We start from the raw sequence: 19,503 nt of genomic DNA on the forward strand, positions 1-19,503 counted from the left end.
TAAATTAAGCAGCCATTTGAGATTTATATTTCAAATCAAGCCTGCGGCGATTAGACCTATGCAATGAACTGGCTCCGTAAGACGGGCTGTTTAGTCAGAGGGTCAAGAATATAAGACATGTGCTCCATTCGTGCAGAATCCGCAACTCAACAAAGAAGGCAATGAACTCCGCGCGTTGATTGGAAAAGCAACAATATTTTGTTATAGGATTAAAAACATCAGCCTGTTTTCACCAAATTCAACATATTTCTTCCATACTTATAGGAAATTTGTATTTATAAATAATTTAGTATATTATAGAATTAATATTATATGTATTATAAAAACTACACTAAATTCTAAATTAAATCCGTTAACATGAGTATATTTTCAAACACAGAATAGTCTGATGACTTATAAGAACCTTACGAAATTAAATCAAATCATAAATTTGAGTTCGTCAGATCAAAATTTGATTTTTTCTTTATTTTTTAACTAGCAAAAATTTAAGATTATGTATATGAAATAACTCATTTATAAATAAATAAGTGCTTTCCATATTACCTTTTCTTGGGTTACTTTATGAAACGACTTTAGAATATTGAAAAAATATTCTCGTTCTTTTCAGTGACCGAACGCCTCGAGCATGAATCAGAGGCCAGAAGTAAATAAAGTGATAAATCAACACAGCACACATATAAATTAAGATGTGGAGTCAATTATCTCTCGAAAGCGCTCTTGCGCAGATATATAGACAGTCTCAGTCTTAGATGCATTTATGCGAAATATTGCATGGAGTGTTTGCATAATTGCAGACATAAATCATGCACATTTATAACGTTCCATCAACACTATATAAAACTTTCTTTTGCGCGTGATATTAGCAATCATTTCCTTTCTGACGTTATTGGCGAATTGTATTATTATACACGGTGTTAATATCATGCATTTCTGCTGCGTACTCTGCACTTTTGATAAATTGCGTTCTTCTACAGATATAAATTGCCAGTCAAAATAAGCAGTCTTGAAGGGCGCTGCGGGTCAGCAAATTTTGGGCTTCGGTAACGCGCGGCTCGTTGACTTTTCATAAGTGCAGCTGTCCCGGCGCAATATTTCAAAAGTGCAAAATATTCCCCAATGCTCGTCACTCAGCAGATTTAATTTCCCATTTTGGTCATTAATTTGTCTGGCCGCCCGCGAACGGATCCCATCAATAATATTTATTAATGACCAAAAACCACCTCTCTGATGTAAACGCTCATTAGCATGTCCGGTACATTCTCCTCTGTATAGGACAATTCATGTCACAATTCATGTCTGTGTCCATGTCCACTCTAATTGCGACAATTGACACCTCTCTGTACTGTATGTCAAATTATGCGATGCATAATAATTGCAAAAGTAAACGTTCAACGTCATGAAACAATGGAACCAATAAATAAAAAATAATATATGACATGTATAAAATTATAATATAGATTTTGTGATATCAGTTAAACTAATGCGTAATTTAATGTTGTAATTTATTAATTTTTAACAAGAATTAATCTAAATTATATATTCATAATAAAAATAATAACAGAGATGAAAATTTATTTAAAAAAAATAATAATAATAATAATAATAATAATAATAATAATAGACAAATTTTGGGAATCTTTCAGACACTACTTAGAGTTGTTTGTTATTTGAATAAATTATAATTTTTTTCAATCAGGACCAAGACTATTTTTCACTTCATTTTTAAGAATCACCCATGCCGAGGGAGAAGTTTGAAATTGTTTCAGGTATTATAGCTTTTTCACAGCTGCCTTATTGATAATAAAATACGTAAAATTTCAACAAAGATGTGACATATTTTCATTAAGGTAGTTAGTTTGAATTCTATATAATTTATTGCTGCACTCTCATGCAGATGCGCATTTCATTAATGCACTTGCGGATAATGAACTTCCCGTAAGTAGGATTTATGTAAGCTGTACGTGGTTTTTTCGCGACAGTTGACCAAGAGACTCTCTCGTCGACGAATAAAAACAGAAAATGAATAATCGTGGTGCCGCGAGCGGAGTAAAAACACCTGAAGTGAAGTTGCGCCCGGAGCGCAACGGTGGCTGCTGCGTGCGTGTATTTATCACGCCGCCGAGAATGTATGACTTGTGCACCAGCAGCAGCAGCAAATTATGATTTGTGGTCCAAATTCCCACCTGTTGAGTTGGTGGCATTATCAGCGCCATTTGAGCGCGCGGCTCGGCTTTTTGCTCTTTTGCACCGAAGAGGTCCCCATAAATAAAATAACTACTTATTCGCGCGGCATATACACACAAAAGGCCGCGCCATAAATCAGCAGCAGCCTCGCGACTTATTCTGCGCATCGCCGCTTAAAAAGCAATTCAAATTAATTGCAAAGCAGCCTCAAATAAATGAAAGGCTTGCGTGCTGGCCAACAATTAATAATGCGCGCAATCAGGTGAGATGCAAGTTGTGCGAGCGGGCGCGTGTGTTTTTTTATTTGGATGTTAATTTCCGGTGTGCCACTATGCGCTATGATACTCCCCTATTCGCGCCCTCAGTTCTTCATTTCCTAAGCCATCATTTGCGTGTACAGTGATGTTTTTAATTCATTAAAATAATTTGAAAGTCATTGCAAATAAGAAAAAGTGATATAAATGTTGCAATGAATTAAATTAAAAACAAATTAAAATAAAACTATAAATTGTTATTAAAAAAATGCCTTACATAGGCAGCCTGTAGTTAATGAATAATATTGAAAACTACCAAATAATTATTTGAGCTAGCTTAAGAAACACTCCATATATGATTTTTTTTATAATCAGAAACGTATTTAATTATTTAAATTTCCCAATCAATTAAACCATTGTTACGGCAATTTTAAGGTGCTTTGATATGAAATATTAAATTTGATGATGATGAGGCAAAGTTATTTGTATAAGGAAATATTAGAAAGAAATTTGTTTTTATTGGTTTGCTTATTTAATCTGTATTTACGTTAGAAAAATATTTAAATATTTTTTAAGCTATGTACTCGAAGCAAATTGGTACAACATCTTGCAATTTTACTGAATTGAATAAATAACTATTGAGATAAAAAAAAACTTCGTGTAAATATTTTAATACAGAACTTTTGAAAATCCAGTTTTAATACAACATATATATTTAAGTATCGATATTCGAGCTAAAAAAAACTGGCAGTCATTTTAAAATGGTTACGGCAATTGTATATACGTTGATGCAAAAGTGTAGTTCTGTAAGTTTCAGTAATCCATGTAAAATTGGGTCTTAAAATTTATTTTCACCTTTTTGCAATACATAAAATAATGTGATATAACCACTTTTGTATTAAGAAATACATGAATTCAATCTCTAAATTTTACAGATTTTTCAGCTTGGACAAATATAAGTCAGCATGGAAGCCATTCAGGGGTGGGTTTCGCTTCCTTGAGCGGGCACACGCATTCATATTCTAATGTCTTGTGTTGGGAGGCTGTCAGGAGCTCGTCAAGTGTTAGTGGAGTCGGTCGAGCCAATGATGGATTATCCCCAGCGTAGCGCGCTACCCCTTATCATCTCTCTCCGCAATAACAACATCATAGACAGAAAAGAAGATGAAATAATATAAAAATGCGTGCTCGCCCGCCGTTCTCTTATGAGCATGATGGATTGCGTTTCTATTTTCACTTACATTTCAATAAATTATATCTCTGCCTGCGTTCTGCGCTCTCCCTTCTTTTGCATCAACAACTTTTTTCCCAGCTCCTTTTGCCCTAAGCGCTGTTTTTGTTTGTATTCCTACTAACAGAGATTTTTATTCAGTGCGACTGAGGAAGCTGCAGATTTGCATTACACCCGGTTGGAGGAAAATGCATCACTTTTTGTCAGCACCGGAAAAGTGCAGAGTGCAGTCTCTTTCTGAATGGTTTAAGGACTTGATGCAAATCTAAGAAACATGAAAGATTCTACCGAATCACAGAGAATGTTGTTTATATATTATTTATTTTGTTATTATAATAAAATAAAAAATATTTGGGCAAAGCAAATCAAATTAAATACATAATTTTTTTTAGAACAAATAACGAAATAACTGCTTTTGGATTAAAAAAATTTCTTGAATATTTGAAATAATAATTAAATTTTGTAAGTTATTTTTTTTCTTATTACAAAATGTACCATCCCATTTATTTAAGGAAAAAACTTACAATTGGTCAACCGAGGCTCACTGCGGCTGATGGGGTCTTTTTGATCTCGGAAGTGTGAAGGTTTTGCTAAATTCTTGCTATAGTGGTGGTACTGTTTTGTCCAATAATTCCTTTTATCAAACAAAAAATATATTTTTCGGCAATTGCTTGTAAACAATGCATTGTAACAATGTGAACAAATAAAAAAAAGTATTATTTCCAATGAATTTATGACAGCGTGCAATCTGCGCCACTCTTTTGAGCACTGGGACCGATCAACCAATAGAAATCCGAGGCTTCACGGAAGCACCAATCACAGGCTCGCGCGCCAACCTCTCCCCAATAACACATGTTTGGTTCAGTTCGGATAAACATGGACGTTTGAAGTGATTTGCCCGCACTGAGTTAGTCGGAAAACATCTCTTTTTCAAGTCATAGGACGCTGCACCAGACTTTTTAATGTGACCGATTGAAATTTCAAAGCCTCAGGTTAGTGAAATTTGCTAAAATCAAGCGCGTTCTGTTTAATCTGCAGAAAAATCGACGTTGAAAGTTTAAATTCGTCTGCCCGGTTGATATTTTTCTTCAATGCAAGTTTCATAATCCAAGCTCGATCTCTTGTTTGAATGCTCGTTTGTAAATCGAGGTAAATCCAGCAATATTCCTCAATAAATTGGTTGTGATCACTAAAACATACAAACCTGTATTACATTATGATTATGAGGAAAACCAGCTGAATTTTGGTTTGTTAAATTTCGTCATTGCTTGAGATAAACTTTTATGGGGTGTTAGACAGTTTTAGCGAATATAACGGATTATAAAATTATTTAATTCTTAAATTTTAAATATTTATGAACATAATATAATTAATTTTCATTATGTCAATTGCATCTTAAACTTGCAAGACTGCATAATATTTGCCAAGGATCAAACAACGTCTCATTCGATTTATCTATGTAATCACATTTATGTAATTATTTTGAATAATACTTATTAATTTTGCTTGAATTTTTACAGAATGGCTAGAGGACCGCATCAATCGTCTTCTCAACTTGAGAAAATTTGCCAGGACTGGATGAGCATCATTGAAATATTGCTCTCTTACATCAATCGTCCGAAGCTCATCAAATCAAAATTTCGGTTGTCCTTTAATCACATCATTGCTCGCTTTGAAGAAGCTTGGAGTATTTTCTGTCCTGAGATTGAAATGGTACCAGACCCTACCAATGCAGTATTGGATGCCTATCAAGGTGTGTATATTAAAATTATTATTTTTTCAATTCATTTTGTACAACTTTGGGTCTATGCTGGAGCTACCATAAAATTATTGAGGTTTATTTATTGTTATTTTCTTCTAGATTTTCTGAGTGCTTTCTCCAACTGCCTGATGATTTTGCTCACAAAAGACTTGGACCACACAAAAGTGCCTGGGATTTCAGCTTTCTACGAGAAGCTCTTCAAAACTCTCTACTTGAATTGCAGCAACTTGTACTTGTACCTGATGGACAAACACATGTCCAGCTTGAAAAGTATTAGGAAAAAATATTTTAAAATTAATATAGCTTTCTAAAATATCTTCAATACTTTTAGATATCCTAGATGTCTATGTGAACCCCGTTGGTTTTTATCCACCGATTTCAATTGGAACCTATAGTGTTGCAAACTCAAGTCGTTTCCCTGGTGAATGTAGATCGCTTGTTAGACTGGCAAGCATTGAAAGCGCAAAACCTGTCGTTTCTTTCCTGTCTGATGTACAAGATTGAGGATACCATTAATTTAATAATTTAATTGAGGGCATTTTCCAGGTGATTTTTAGTTCATATGAATTGGTTCTCCAGTCTCCCCTCAGACTTAAGCTACTGGACTTGTACTTACAAAGGCTGGGAGCTTGGGACCTGTTCAACTACAATGATCTTATTTCAAACAAATTTCTTGCTCTTGCTTCGTTTCCATTTCGCAAGGATTTAGACGTAGTAAAGAATAATTCTGATTAATTTATATCTCACATTACTTTTTCTAGATGCTTCCATGTTTTGTGGAAATCTGTACTGATATTGTATCCAAGGAACCATTGGAGGCTAGCAATTCAAAGTTGCTGTTGCTTCAAGACCAGGTTGCTCAAATGTTCTTGTCCCAGGAATTCTCTGTAGAAGATATGGCTAAATTCCCATTCCCAACAAAGTTGAAAGCGGCTGTGATGAAATATCAATGTGATGATGATGGTAAAGGTAAGAAAATAATAACATTTTGCAGCATATGGTTTGATCATTAGCTTTTATTCGTCATGAATTTTCAGATTTTTCAGCAAATAAGTTAAACTTTTAACCATTTTCTTTAAAGGTACTCAAAGCAAATTGGTGAAACTTCTTTGCAAATTTATGTGCAAAGGGGTTGTGAAGTTGACTGACCTGGAGATCAAATGGCTGGCACATAATTTCTGTGGAACCGCTAATAATGTATAATTTGGATTTTAGGGTTAATAAATGTACAATTTTTAAATTAATTCATTGTAGGTGTCTGGCTCCCTGATGATGGCATTCCTGGAGTACGAATTGAGGTGCTGCTTAGCTGGCGTGCATCCAAATAAAACAGAGCATGGAACAGTGCCCCACAGCAAATCCCATGTGAAACAGTAATTAATACATAGTTTCCTAATTAAATGGCTTTTTAAACTTTTTTTTTTAATTTCAGCTCAATTAATGTATGGATCAATGCAGGAGATGTTAGCCAAGTTTGGCAGATAGCTTCACAAATTTTTACAAAAAAGCTAGAAAGACTTGCTCAAGTAGAGGACCAGAAGCACGACTGCATTGTTGCTGACGTGGGAAAACTCCATTTAATTATGAATGGACTGCAAGTGATTGTATGCAGAATCGAAATTGAACAGAAAAAGGCATCTGAATTTAAAACTCCCCCGAGCTTCGTTTTCTTCCCAGGCAGTTATGAAAAAGTTGTGGCACAAATGGGAATTTTGCCCAATCACTGCATTGAGTTGATCCCATCTAAGGGCAAAGCTCCCTCACTGGAAAATGTTAACGTGTCTATCAAGTTATGGAGAGAGGTGTTGGAGATGTTGAATGCACTTCGACTTTTGCCTGAGTCGTCCAAGTTGGAAGCCTCGGAGCTAAATTCCATTGAGATCCTGTGTGGTTTACCATGGTTGAATAAACAAGACAAGGCTGACATACCTGCAAACAAACTTGAGTGGTACCAAATCCTAGCTGAGAGTCTGCAGAAAAAACTCAAAGGTTAATTAACCTAAATGTATTTGCTCAGAAATTATGAAATTGCAATTTTGTTCTGCTATGTTGTAACCTTAGTAATGATTTTGTTTCAGGAGAGATGCCTGAAAGCTTATCAGTGGACACTTTAAAGGTGTTTGGCAAGGAATTGAACAAAACAAGTAAAAAGCCAACGGCGTGGAGAGTCAATGTAGTCCGAGACTGCCTGATGACTTATCCTGAAGAGTTGGAAATTGTCATGCCAAATCTACCAGTCATTATTTCTTCCTGTCACCGATCAGACATCAAGCCCTTGTATCAAGTTTTCAGCAAGATTTTGAACCATCAAAGCGAAAAAATCATTGCATTAGCTGCTGAAGTCTTGCCAAGCATTGTTTGCGCTCTCTCAGGCTGCTGTGAAGTCCAGGAATTCATCAAAGAGAATGAGGCATCCAGTACAATTGACATTCAAATATCTTGTTCGGAGTGCTCTTTAAACAGGAACTTTGCAGGCCCCAAAGGTTGGAATTTCTTGAATCTGCTCGACAATTTCAGTGCCGATTGGAAAAATGTCATCCTCCACAGTAACCCTGCTATAAGAAGAGCCATAGCTAAAGGATTTCCTCAAATAATTAAACATTTGGGATCGTCATTCAGTACTGCAGATGTTCAACTTTGGGTCAAACTTCTTTCAGATGAAGATGCAAGCATTTCGGATGACTTTGTTTGTAATCTGCCATCAATTCTGAACCTAAGAAATGACACAGAATACAGACAAGAGGCATTCAAGATCATCATAAACGAGTTAAATTATTTGATTGAAAATACTTGGAGGGGGCGCAAGTCGTGGGATATTGTCTTGGCAGCAATGGACCCCATTCTTAAAATGCAGAGTGACTTTGCGGTAAAGCCAGTCATGAAGATGATACTAAAGTTGATTGCCCTGAAGAAGGATGATATATGTGGCCTCAATCAAGAAGTTGTCGTAGAATTCTTCAATAGCAACCATATGGATCCAATGGTTGCATTCTTTCAGTCACAGGATGAAATTTGGTCTGCTGTTATCGAAACGCTCTCCTTTCAAGACCCTAACAAGAGGAACATAATTTATTGCTTTGAGCGAATTTGCAACATCTTTGGATTCAAGTCCGTGACCCTGAGGAAGCACCTCTTCCACTTTTTGCGAGTCTTGATTCCCAAGTGCTATGAGGATACAACCTTTCTCGACACACTGGAAGATACTGCTTTGTACCTCAATGTTCCTCAGAAAAGTATCAAAAGTATGCTCACAAGATTTCATGCCATGCTCTATCCGATGTTTGTCGTGAACTACCCTGATAACTACTTAGACTTTTACTTGAAGTTGGCGGGATGTGATGATGAAGTTAGCCGTTACTTGACCCTTATCATTATCCAAGTGATACTGAACTTCCACTCCAGTTCTGAAGATATTTACAAGAAGCTCACAAGTATTTTGAAAGGTGGTGATGACAAAACTGACCTGTCACCCGAAGAGATTTCTCAAGACCTGCAAAGCCATATGATGGGCATATTGGTCACCATCCAGAGCAATGTCGTGAGCAAATATGCCAGCACTGATTTGAAGGTACGATCTCTTGTTGGGTTTAAGAACTTGCTGAAACTGGTGAGCACTGAGGCCATTTCACCTGTGTTTAACAAAATTCTCGACGTAATTTGTACATTCAAGACCCTCAAAGAACCAGAATTAGTAAAGGCATACTGCTCTTTAGTTCTCACCTTCCTTGAGCACCTGGAGAAAAGCAAGCTTGGTGCTGTAATGTTTACTATAATGACCAATTTGACATTTCTTGACCTCGAGAAGTTCAAAACTGAAGCAAAGTTGATCGTTGATTTCTTTCTGGTGAAGAACAGGAAGAACGTAAAACCGAACAGCGAAGACCTTTTTAACTTAACAGATCTTCTAAAAGAATTTGGGTTGAACAAGTTTTTAGAAGACTGCCTGCAATGTGCCAAATCATTGTCAACTGACGAAATGTTAGAGATCAAGCTTAATGCTATTTCTAATAATTATGTTGAGAATCAAATTTTGGCCCTAAAATGTCTCAAGGTAAGGTTATATTATAAGTTCTCACACTAATTTCAACTTTACTTTTTTAGAAATACTTCATCACAATCCAGCCAGAAATTCAGAGGCTATTCTTTGCTCACAACTTGGACTCTCACTCATCCCTAAATGCAATAATTGGCAAGTTAGTCAGTGGGGCATCTTCCCCAAATCCGTCTCTACGAGTCCCAAGCATTGAGTGCCTAAGCGAATTAGGAGCCATCGACCCTAGCCACTGGATTGTTGCCTATGGTTTTAAGGATAGGTCAAAATTTTTCCTGGACTCGTCTTGTGCTGAATTTGTTTGCCGAGCATTGGAAACCCTGCTTGATGGATTTCAGTCAAGTACAAAGAAAGAAGACATGGACATAATTGGATATGTTTGTCAAGAATTCATGAAAGCCAACCACTTTCAAAACGAACCAGCCAAGGCTCCTGTACAAATTTGGAATCTCTTCAGTGAACAATCAAAAACTATGCTGATGCCATTTTTTACGTCAAATTACATCAGCAAGATAACCATTGAAGCTGATGAGCTCCCTCACCCTCTTATTAGTTCCCAATATGGGGAAGCATTTGAAGACTGGATACTCCACTGGGTGGCGCGCTTGATTGGTTACATCAAGAACAAGAGCATTAAAGACACATTTGATGCGCTCAAATTGGTCTTCCGCATCAATCTGAAAAACGCCTCATTTTTCCTGCCCCACATTTTCATCAATGCGGTTTGGGCAGCAACTCCCGAGGAAATTGATTTGATCGTAGAGGAAATGGTCACAGCAGCCCACTTGCATGAAAGTTCCTGCCAAGTTTCCGAAGAGGAGTCATTTGAAATTGTCTTCAAAGCCTTGAGACAAAATGTTGGGATGCAGAGCTCTGTAGAGCTGCATTTGGAAGCATCAAATTCGGCACAGAAGGAAACGAATCTCAAATGCTCGAAAGTAATATTTTCTTTGATAGACTACATTATACGCTGGAATTTGGAATTCGAGCAAGCACTTCTAAATGGAGCACCCTCTAAAAGGTCAATGGCTTCCACATGCAGCGAATCTTCTAGAGATGTGCGAAACTCTCCTCTTGCCTACAAGTATAGAAAAAATAGAGGTAATTTTCAATTGAATGTTATATTTATATACCTATATGATCAATTTTATTTTCAATAGATTTCATGGACCGCTTTAATTTGAAATTAGCAGCTGAGCAGAACCATTCTTGCAATGAAAACTTCAGAGCTCTGCGGTATCTGGACATTTTTTGTGTGGAAAAAAATAGAGAGAAAAATGTTGAGGGCTGCTTAAATCTATTTTTGGTAGTTTTTATTTGTATAATATATTTAGTATGTTATATACCTTTTAAATTTTCAGCGAATCCATTCCCAGCTGCAGAATATTGACTTTGTTCATGGAGTTTCATCAATCAGGAAAAGAGCTACTGGAAAGTCTGAGCAATTGCTTTTGTATGAAATGAATGGAGAGCTCCAGGTATTGTACTGACATAAAAATTACCAATCCTCTAGCACACTTCTATCTTTTGCAGGAATCTATCATTTGGTGTGAAAAGATGATGTGCAACAAAGAGGGAGATGTCCAAGAAATTTTGGGCTATGTCACAAAAACGTACCTTCAACTAGATCAGCACCAGCCAGTAATTGGGATTTTTGAGAAGCACTTTGATGAGACAAATAGGTAATTTTTAGTTTATAAATATATTTAAATAATAATTAATTACAAATTTTTCACTTTGAAGTCCGAAGTTTAATGGGGCACTGTTGGCAAGCAAACTAGAATCTCACTGGCGTATGGCTGCTTGGGAGGATCTGAACAAAACTTTGAGCGATACTAAAAACTCTGATTTTACTTGGGCGTATCACTTTGCTAAAATCCTTGACAGCATCTTTAGAGGTGATTATGAGGATTCCAGAAGAAGTATCTACATGATGAGAGAGGATCTTGGCAATTGGTTGAACAAGTGTGGACCCATCAGCAGCCCATACGCAACAAACTATCCAGCTTTTCTCCTGTATGCTTTAAAGCTGAATATCAATTCAAAAATTCTAATTTTATGATTTTAATATCAAATTTAGAATGCACTTGCTGACTGATGTGGAAATCATGATTAAAATCCTTCTACCGTCGGAAAAGATCGGAAGTTTAAGTGAGAAGGAACAGGTTGCAAAAATCAAGGAGGCGTTTTATGCAATGGAGTTTCGACAAAAGAGGATCAGTTTTGCTTGGAAAGGACTCCAAATGGCTTTATCAGTGAGACGAACGCTGCTGTCTTTACTTCAACATGTCCTGGCTGGATTTAGTGAAACAGGCTCTTTCATCAGAAAAGAACTGGGACGTCTATGGATGGAAAGCGCAAAAATCTCGATTAAGTTTGTTCTTCATAGATATGATCTTTTTCATTTTTAATCAAACAAAAATTATTAGCCATCGGCAGTTCCCGCAAGCCTTGGGCTATCTGATCAGCAGTGAACAATGTGGTCTCAAGGAAACCTTTGTACTTCAAGCTCAGTTGGAGTGGGAAAAAGGAAGCAAAGAGCTTGCCTTAATTTACCTGCATCGAGGGATTAACAAATACTTTCCTGATTGGGAAAAATTTGAACAGATTCCTACTGGAACTAGAGTTGAAGATAGGAGGATATGTGCCGAGGTAAATTCTGTACTTTAAATTACTAGCATTTTAAATTACTTTGTCTTTGCTATTTTTAGGCAAAACTGCTCATTGCCAAATACAGCTCTAAAATGAAAATTGTGGATGATGTTCAAGCCATCTTTTTGTACAAACAAGCTGTAAAATGCTATCCCCAATCCGAGGAGTCATGGGTTCACCTTGCCAGAGCTTATGAAACCGTAAAAAAGAGCACAGAAAAAACCTCGGGAAGAGGAAAAAACTATTAGTAATTTATTTTTGATAAAGCTTACAACTAACTGTCTTAATTGATGATGATTAGAATTTAAAGTTAGCTTTTCCTTGATGGGTTTTGTGAGTTTTTTATTGTTTAAGAAAAAACAATATCCTGCTCTACATGTTTCGGCTGTGGGCTGCAGCCATAATTGATAATTCATGCTTTTAGTCTTCTCTCAACCACCGGCGAGAAAGCTCATGAATTATGACTGCGGCCCGCATCAGAAACAAGTAGAGCAGGATATTGTTTTTCTTGAACAATAAACAACTCACAAAATCCATCGAGGAAAAGTCGACTTTAAATTCAAATCACCATGAATCAATCCTTGATCTTGGATCTTGACATTCTACCACAAAATCTTAATTGGTTATGACTATTATTTGTGAAACAGTGTTTGTCTGAAAGAGATTGTGAAATGCTACACTTTTGCATTGATGAATGGGGTTAAATATCTCTATGAGTCGCTCCCAAGAGTCATTACCATCTGGGCTGATTCTCTCAATGATCTGCAAGATTTATCCACAGAAAAGAATGATAATGAGAGAAAAATGGTCACATCTGCTTTCAACTTTTTTGACGAACATATGAGTAAGGAGAACAATTGATGATGAAATTCATTTAATAAAAACTTGTTTCCTTTTTTATAGAGGACTTGAGAAAAAATCTCCCACCGTATGCTTTCTATGCCTGTTTCAACAACTTGAGTGCAAGGCTCTGCAGCTCATACCGTCGCGTATATACTTTCATCCAAGAAATCTTTGTGGATCTCTTGCAAGCACATCCATATCAGACTCTGTGGAAGTTGGTCCCCATGATCAAAGTGACACATAATTTTTTTATAATTTCTCTCATTTGAAAAGAGTTGCTTCTGTATTAATATAGGTGTCCCACGTCATTCGAGTGAACAGAGTCCAAGAAGTGCTAATTAAATTCGGGGCAAAGAATGGTGATATGAACAGGCTAATGGAAGCCTATGTGGTCTTCAACAGCTTCCTTTATGACTTAGGTCACTTTCAAATCAAGGTATAATTTTTTAGAAAAAATAATCACAGAGTGTATCTTCAAATATAAATATAAAAATTCTTATAGACGCAGAGCTCAAAAGTTTTGATGACAAATATTGCTCCCAAGCTTGTAGAATTTTTTAAAAGGTCGCAGGGATCAAGAATCTTGATGCCTACTGAAGATCTCATTAGCGTAGTGCTGCCAGATGACTCGGTCAACTTCAAGACGCACAACGCCTTTCCCAGGTTAAAACTTATAACAACGTCATTCAAATTTTGATTTTATTTTCCCCTGCAGAGAACCGGTGTATATTACAAGGGTAATGGAACCAGTGCAAGTCTTTGCATCACTACAGAAACCAAAGAAATTCTCTCTGTTGGGATCAGACGATAAGGAATATTCCTGGCTTGTGAAGAACAAAGTAGCGAATCTTCTAAAAATTTTAGTTAGTGTTACAAATGAAGCATTTTTTAGGATGACCTAAGAATTGACTCCACTGTGATGCACTTTATGCAGGCTTTGAATGCCCTGCTAGACCAGAACACTGAATGCAAAGAGAGAAGACTTAGCTGCAAAACATATGTAATTTTTAATAATTTTTCAAGATTATGGTAGATTATGGATTATATTCTATTTAAAAATTTCAGAGCGTGGTACCACTTGGTGAAGACTGCGGGCTGATTGAGTTTATTCCTAATTTAATAACAATGCGACAAGTGATCATGGACTTGTACAAAGGGAAAGGAGAGAAGAATGAGACTAAGGAAGAAATTAGTAAATACAGAAATTTCACTCTTGCATTGCAGTTTATCAAATTTTTCTGACAGAGAAGGGGGACAATATTGAAACAAAGTGTAGGATTTTTGAGAAATGTTTGATTCCTGCCCATCCATCCGTCTTGAGTGACTGGTTCAATTGGAAGTTCCCTGACCACTCTGCATGGTATTATTTAACAATTTAAAATGTAAAAGGAAAACTACATCAAATTTATTTTATAATTAAGGAATGAAGCTAGAAAGAAGTTCATCTACTCCACAGCAGTTATGTCCGTGGTTGGCTACATTCTCGGACTGGGAGACAGACACGGAGGCAACATCATGTTGAATAATTTGACTGGTGAATCCATTCACGTTGATTACAACTGTTTATTCAACAAGGTAAATCGATTGTTAAAACTGTTTGCAAAAATAACATATCTTGCATCAAGGGAGAAACACTGCCTTGGCCAGAAAAAGTGCCATTTCGACTGACGCATAACATGATCAAGGCTATGGGCGTTGCTGGAATGGAAGGGCCGTACAGGAAAGCTGTCGAATTGACTGTTGCAGTCATGAGAAACAATGCAGAAACTCTTTTTGGTGTTCTGAGCCCAATCAAGTTTGATGCCACCATTAAAGACAGGCTTGGTGAAAATAGCAACAAACAAGAGTTCATCAACACATCTGTAAGTCGGGACAAAAAAAAACTACGCATTTCACACACTGCTTATTACTAGGTTGACAAATCCTTGAGGAGGGTGCAGATGAGACTTGCTGGGATTTTAAATGATAAATTAAAAGATGTAGCAGATGGAATGATTTTGTCTCCTGAAGGTCACGCAAAAGCCATTATCAACCAAGCAACTGATATCAAAAATTTGTGCCAAATGTATCCAGGTTGGGGTGCATTCCTTTGAATTTGTTTCCTCAAAAAGTGAATTTTATAATTTATTTTTGCTAAGATTAAAATATTTTAAGAGCATCACTACTTGTAAGGTCATTTTAATCCATAAAAAAATACTTTCTTGCCTGTTAAAAAGCAAATAATGTCCAGAGTAGTTTATATTATTTTGAGTAATAATTTATTTTGCCAGATACAAAAGTTACATCACAGCCTTAAGTCTTCAGCACTTTCTTCTCCTGTTCCGTAAAGTTCGCTAATGGCTGTGAACATCTGTGAAACGCCGTATGTGCCTAGATTAGACACAACTTGGCTAACATAATTCGGAGGCACAAAATCATACATAGGGTTTAGCACTTTAACTTTTGAGGCAACAAAGCCATCTTTGAAACTGACAACCCCTTCGGGGCTGGCAAGAAGGTTGAAAGTTTCATTATCCGCCAAATGATTTTCGCTCAGCATACGGCTGAACTTATATGTAGGGGCTACCACAATGACCGGAACTTTGTGATCGTGTGCAACAAGACAAACAATTTGGGCGCCTGGCAATGCTCGGAGACCTCCACTTCGTAGTACAAGATTGGTGCCCAGTATGACTTTCGTAACTCTGGGCATGAAGGCAAAAATATTTGTATCTGGGATTAGCGTCGTGGGCACTCCTTTCTTAGCCAAAGATTCTGCCATTTTTTGGCCCTGAAATATTAAAAATTAAACAATTTGCCAATAATTTTATTAAATGTTTTTTACTTCACATTGGGGAGCTCCTTCAGCTACGACAACCTCAAAATCCGAGTTCTTTTCTCTTGCCTTTGCTAGCAAAAACGCCTCCACAATGGAAGACCTCCCGATGGTCATAATGACATCACCAGGTTGAATTTGATGGATGGCCTGTTCCGTTATGTTGTCGACAGCTAACTCAAGATCGGTCTGGTATTCACCAATGTGGTCCAAAATTGCCTCTTTCAAGCCCTCACACTTAGCTGAGAATTTTTCCTCATAATTCATGCAGCTCTCTACAAATCTCTGCACGGCCTGTGTCGATTTGTTCACCGCCGACAGGTACTCTACCCTGATAATGTGCAACAGCTGGAGCAGCACATTTGCCACGGTCACATGCAGAGGTAACGCAGCAATTAATTTATTGCCCTCTTCATTCACAAGACGCAGAAGTTCGGAGGCAACTGTCCAGCCGTTGCTGGACGCTATCAAGCTGACGAAATCGGCTGTCGCCTTTGCCACATCAAGAGAGCCTTGAATGTTTCCGTGCTTCACATTGAAGACCAGCATGTTGCGAGCTTCCGTCAGTTCTCTCATGTTGACAATTTACTGATTTTCTAAAATTTAGAAAATTTTACATTTAATTAACACAATTTAAATTTTAAATTGTTTCAAATTCTTCTCACATACATATATGATAATAAATTGATGTATTTCGAGTTAAAAAAGAGTAGAAAATAGCTAGGCCTATGGGAGCTTTTGTATTTTTTTCCTTTTTGTTTACGTTTTCATTTCAATGATGGCCGACATGCGCCTTTCTCTCGTCATTTGTTTTTTTCAGTGCAGCTGGGGGTGTTGATCACCGGTGACGTTTGACTTCTTATTTCGCAAGATATTTGCAATTTTTTGCAGTCGATCCAGCCCTTTCAGTTGATGCTGTGACTTTTCTTTGGTATTTTCTTAGCTTCTCTATACTGTTTTTAACGTAATTCTGGAATAATCAGAAGATTTTTATGAAAATTTCTTATTAAAATCGAGCTGTCAAATTTTGAACGCAGTTCGATGACTCATGTTTTCGTCTGTTTCGATTGATTATTAATCACTTTGTCGTCGATTTGCAGTGGAAATATGAGTAGCAGAGACGACGAATACGACTACTTGTTTAAAGGTAAAAAATCTTAGCCTGCATAAGGCGTTTCTTTAAGAATTTTCCTAATATGGAAACTACTTCCAGTGGTGCTAATCGGAGACTCGGGCGTGGGAAAAAGTAACCTACTATCAAGATTTACGAGAAACGAATTCAATGTTTCGTCAAAATCAACGATTGGTGTGGAATTCGCCACGAAAAGTATCCAGGTAGGGGTGAAGGATTTTGCGCAACGGATTTATGAGGCCCTTATATGGCGCAAATGTTGCATTTTTCTTGCCTAGTAAATTTTTTTAAACTATTTTTAAACGTCTAAATGTGTCTTTTGATGGCTGATTTCTCTTTATGTGTCTAATTTTTATAATTTTTTATAAACTGCAGGTTGATGGAAAGACAATAAAAGCCCAGATTTGGGACACAGCTGGCCAGGAGAGGTATCGGGCCATCACTTCTGCATATTACAGAGGAGCCGTCGGTGCCCTGCTAGTTTACGACATTGCTAAGCACCTTACTTACGAAAACGTGGAGAGATGGCTGAGAGAACTGAGGGACCATGCTGACCAGAACATTGTCATCATGCTGGTTGGAAACAAATCAGACTTGCGACACCTACGAGCCGTGCCTACTGACGAGGCTAGGGCGTTTGCAGAAAAGAACGGCCTCTCCTTCATCGAAACTTCAGCCTTGGATTCCACCAATGTCGAAACCGCGTTCCAAAACATTCTTACAGGTCCGTATTATATTTTTATTTTCTAGGGTACATTCCATAATAGTTTTAATAAAAGTTGAGGACGGGAGTTTGCTAGGAATTTAGAGTCTTTTGCAAAAGGGGTTAATTCGTAGTAATAAATCTGCATTTTTCTTGGGGGTGTAGAGATCTTCAGGATTGTGTCCCAGAAGCAGATTAGGGAGCAGCCAGATGGAGATACGATCCGTCCGCACAATGTCGAAACAATTGACGTGAAGCCTACAGTCAATAATGAGGGCAGCCGCAGGCAATGCTGCCAAACTTAGTGACAAAGCTCAGGTGCAGCTCTCAAGTAGATGTTTGATTTGCTAGTCAGTCTCAGTTTGCATGGCATTCGTGGATTATAATCGACTTTTTATTTAAAGTAACCAGCTGGGGCATTTCTATCTGGGCGATTTATTTTGTAGCGTTTGGAAGTGTTATGTTTATTATGGTTTGTGGAATGTGAAAATTTGATTGTGACATCAGTCGATTATTATTCTCTGATTTCTTTTGCGCATTGTACCATTTTTGTTTGTTTGAATTTTTGTTTCACTTAAAAGTACTTAATTTCATTATATCCTTTTCCCCTTCACAGAGATCTTCCGGATTGTGTCCATGAGGCAGGTTGACTCTGGGATGGACAGGAGAGGACGCAATCCGCACGACATGAAACCAATCCACGTTGAGGCCACGACCCAAGAAGAGTCTGGCTTCAAAATGTCATCCTGCTGTTCATCGCAATAACATGCACCACACGCGCAGCAGTTGTCAAGTCAGCGCATTTTTCTTCGATTACGCTAATTTGTACTCATATTTTTATTTCTGCATCCCAAATTATATAAAAAAAATAGCAAATTCTGTCCATATTATATGAACCTCAATTTCTGAAATTGTAATATTTTCATAAATAGGCGTCGGTATCATCTACACAGGAGTAATTTTATTTTTAATATATTCAGTTGAGAATAGCTGTAATGTAATTATATAATTATATGCGTCCCATAAATTTTCTTCTTCTTTGCGCTGAAGATGTTTTCAATATTTTCTAACTTAAAATAACATTGTTATTTCAGAGATATCACAATGCTTATGTAAAATAGTGTTATGTTAATTTTTGGACGTCCATATCAGATGATTAGCTTCTGAGCACATCAAATTCGAATTTCGCACAATAAATTTAAATTGAAACACTATAGAGACTCAATACTTGTATTTGAAAAAGAAGGAGCCTGCCTGCATGTAAATATACACATTTAAATGGTGATAGTATTGCTTTATAATTTTTTAATTGCATATTATGTGAAAAAGCATTTTACTGATTTCAATTTCTTGTTTATATCACATTTCTGAAATAAATAAATCAGGATGTTATTTCAAATAGCTCTTCATATCGTCATTGATCTATTACGAGATTTTCCTCCAATGTAAAATATTATTTGTTCTAAATTATTATCAGATTATAGTTATATTAGTTACATTATATTTCAGATCTCTTACATACTTCTTTTTTAGAAACATTTTTTAAAATATAAATTTTAACCGGGTTTAAATAATTGCGCAGCAAATTATCTAAACTAGATTTAAAAATTCAATACAATTTAATAAATAATATCTACCTATTAAATAATTAAATCCATTTAATCCATCCAGCAAATGTTCTGAATCTGCATACATTTTTAGCCTGAATTTTATAAATTTGATACATGATAAGTATTTTTTTAATGTTTTGTTTCTATGCATTAAATATAATAAAAAGGCAGGAAAATAGGATAAATAGTCTAAAAAAACTAAACGAGAATTAAATGTTATTCCTCGCGGGCTACTTTCTAATGTTGGTACTCCTGACGTCTGTCGA

At 36.6% G+C, this 19,503-nt stretch overlaps 3 protein-coding genes across 5 annotated transcripts; 2 read left to right on the plus strand and 1 right to left on the minus strand.

Moving 5' to 3' along the window:
• The first annotated feature begins 4,539 nt into the window (after positions 1-4,539).
• Positions 4,540-15,135, plus strand: LOC132205067 (serine/threonine-protein kinase ATR). Of its 2 annotated transcripts, XM_059633920.1 has the most exons (30): positions 4,540-4,661; positions 5,190-5,422; positions 5,531-5,701; positions 5,763-5,923; positions 5,978-6,142; positions 6,193-6,400; positions 6,513-6,628; positions 6,686-6,804; positions 6,864-7,420; positions 7,510-7,848; positions 7,906-9,482; positions 9,533-10,583; positions 10,643-10,788; positions 10,844-10,960; positions 11,016-11,164; positions 11,226-11,498; positions 11,563-11,856; positions 11,912-12,134; positions 12,194-12,381; positions 12,782-12,978; positions 13,038-13,210; positions 13,273-13,413; positions 13,480-13,640; positions 13,693-13,816; positions 13,870-13,977; positions 14,043-14,169; positions 14,223-14,337; positions 14,399-14,552; positions 14,603-14,839; positions 14,891-15,135. In XM_059633920.1, exons 2-30 carry the CDS (start codon positions 5,191-5,193, stop codon positions 15,068-15,070), a joined length of 7,803 nt encoding a protein of 2,600 aa, XP_059489903.1. In that variant the 5' UTR covers positions 4,540-4,661; position 5,190; the 3' UTR covers positions 15,071-15,135. The 2 variants fall into 2 exon arrangements, with proteins under 2 accessions (XP_059489903.1, XP_059489902.1); XM_059633919.1 differs by having other exon boundaries at positions 7,510-9,482.
• Positions 15,136-15,214: 79 nt separating this feature from the next.
• LOC132205241 (translation initiation factor eIF-2B subunit beta) lies at positions 15,215-16,613 on the minus strand. The gene is made up of 3 exons (XM_059634190.1): positions 16,462-16,613; positions 15,802-16,388; positions 15,215-15,747 (listed from the first exon to the last, which is right to left on the minus strand). Exons 2-3 carry the CDS (start codon positions 16,366-16,368, stop codon positions 15,262-15,264), a joined length of 1,053 nt encoding a protein of 350 aa, XP_059490173.1. The 5' UTR covers positions 16,369-16,388; positions 16,462-16,613; the 3' UTR covers positions 15,215-15,261.
• Positions 16,586-19,036, plus strand: LOC132205242 (ras-related protein Rab-11A-like). 2 transcript variants are annotated; one of them, XM_059634192.1, is made up of 6 exons: positions 16,586-16,723; positions 16,893-16,939; positions 17,006-17,127; positions 17,300-17,648; positions 17,793-17,945; positions 18,244-18,383. In XM_059634192.1, the coding sequence occupies exons 2-5, from the start codon at positions 16,900-16,902 to the stop codon at positions 17,930-17,932; spliced, it is 651 nt and encodes a 216-aa protein (XP_059490175.1). In that variant the 5' UTR covers positions 16,586-16,723; positions 16,893-16,899; the 3' UTR covers positions 17,933-17,945; positions 18,244-18,383. The 2 variants fall into 2 exon arrangements, with proteins under 2 accessions (XP_059490175.1, XP_059490174.1); XM_059634191.1 differs by lacking the exon at positions 17,793-17,945 and having other exon boundaries at positions 16,587-16,723; positions 18,244-19,036.
• The last annotated feature ends 467 nt before the right edge of the window (positions 19,037-19,503 follow it).

The sequence above is a fragment of the Neocloeon triangulifer genome, unplaced genomic scaffold (genome assembly GCF_031216515.1).
Source record: "Neocloeon triangulifer isolate White Clay Creek 2 clone unplaced genomic scaffold, ASM3121651v1 ptg000002l, whole genome shotgun sequence".
In the NCBI taxonomy this organism is placed as follows: domain Eukaryota; kingdom Metazoa; phylum Arthropoda; class Insecta; order Ephemeroptera; family Baetidae; genus Neocloeon; species Neocloeon triangulifer.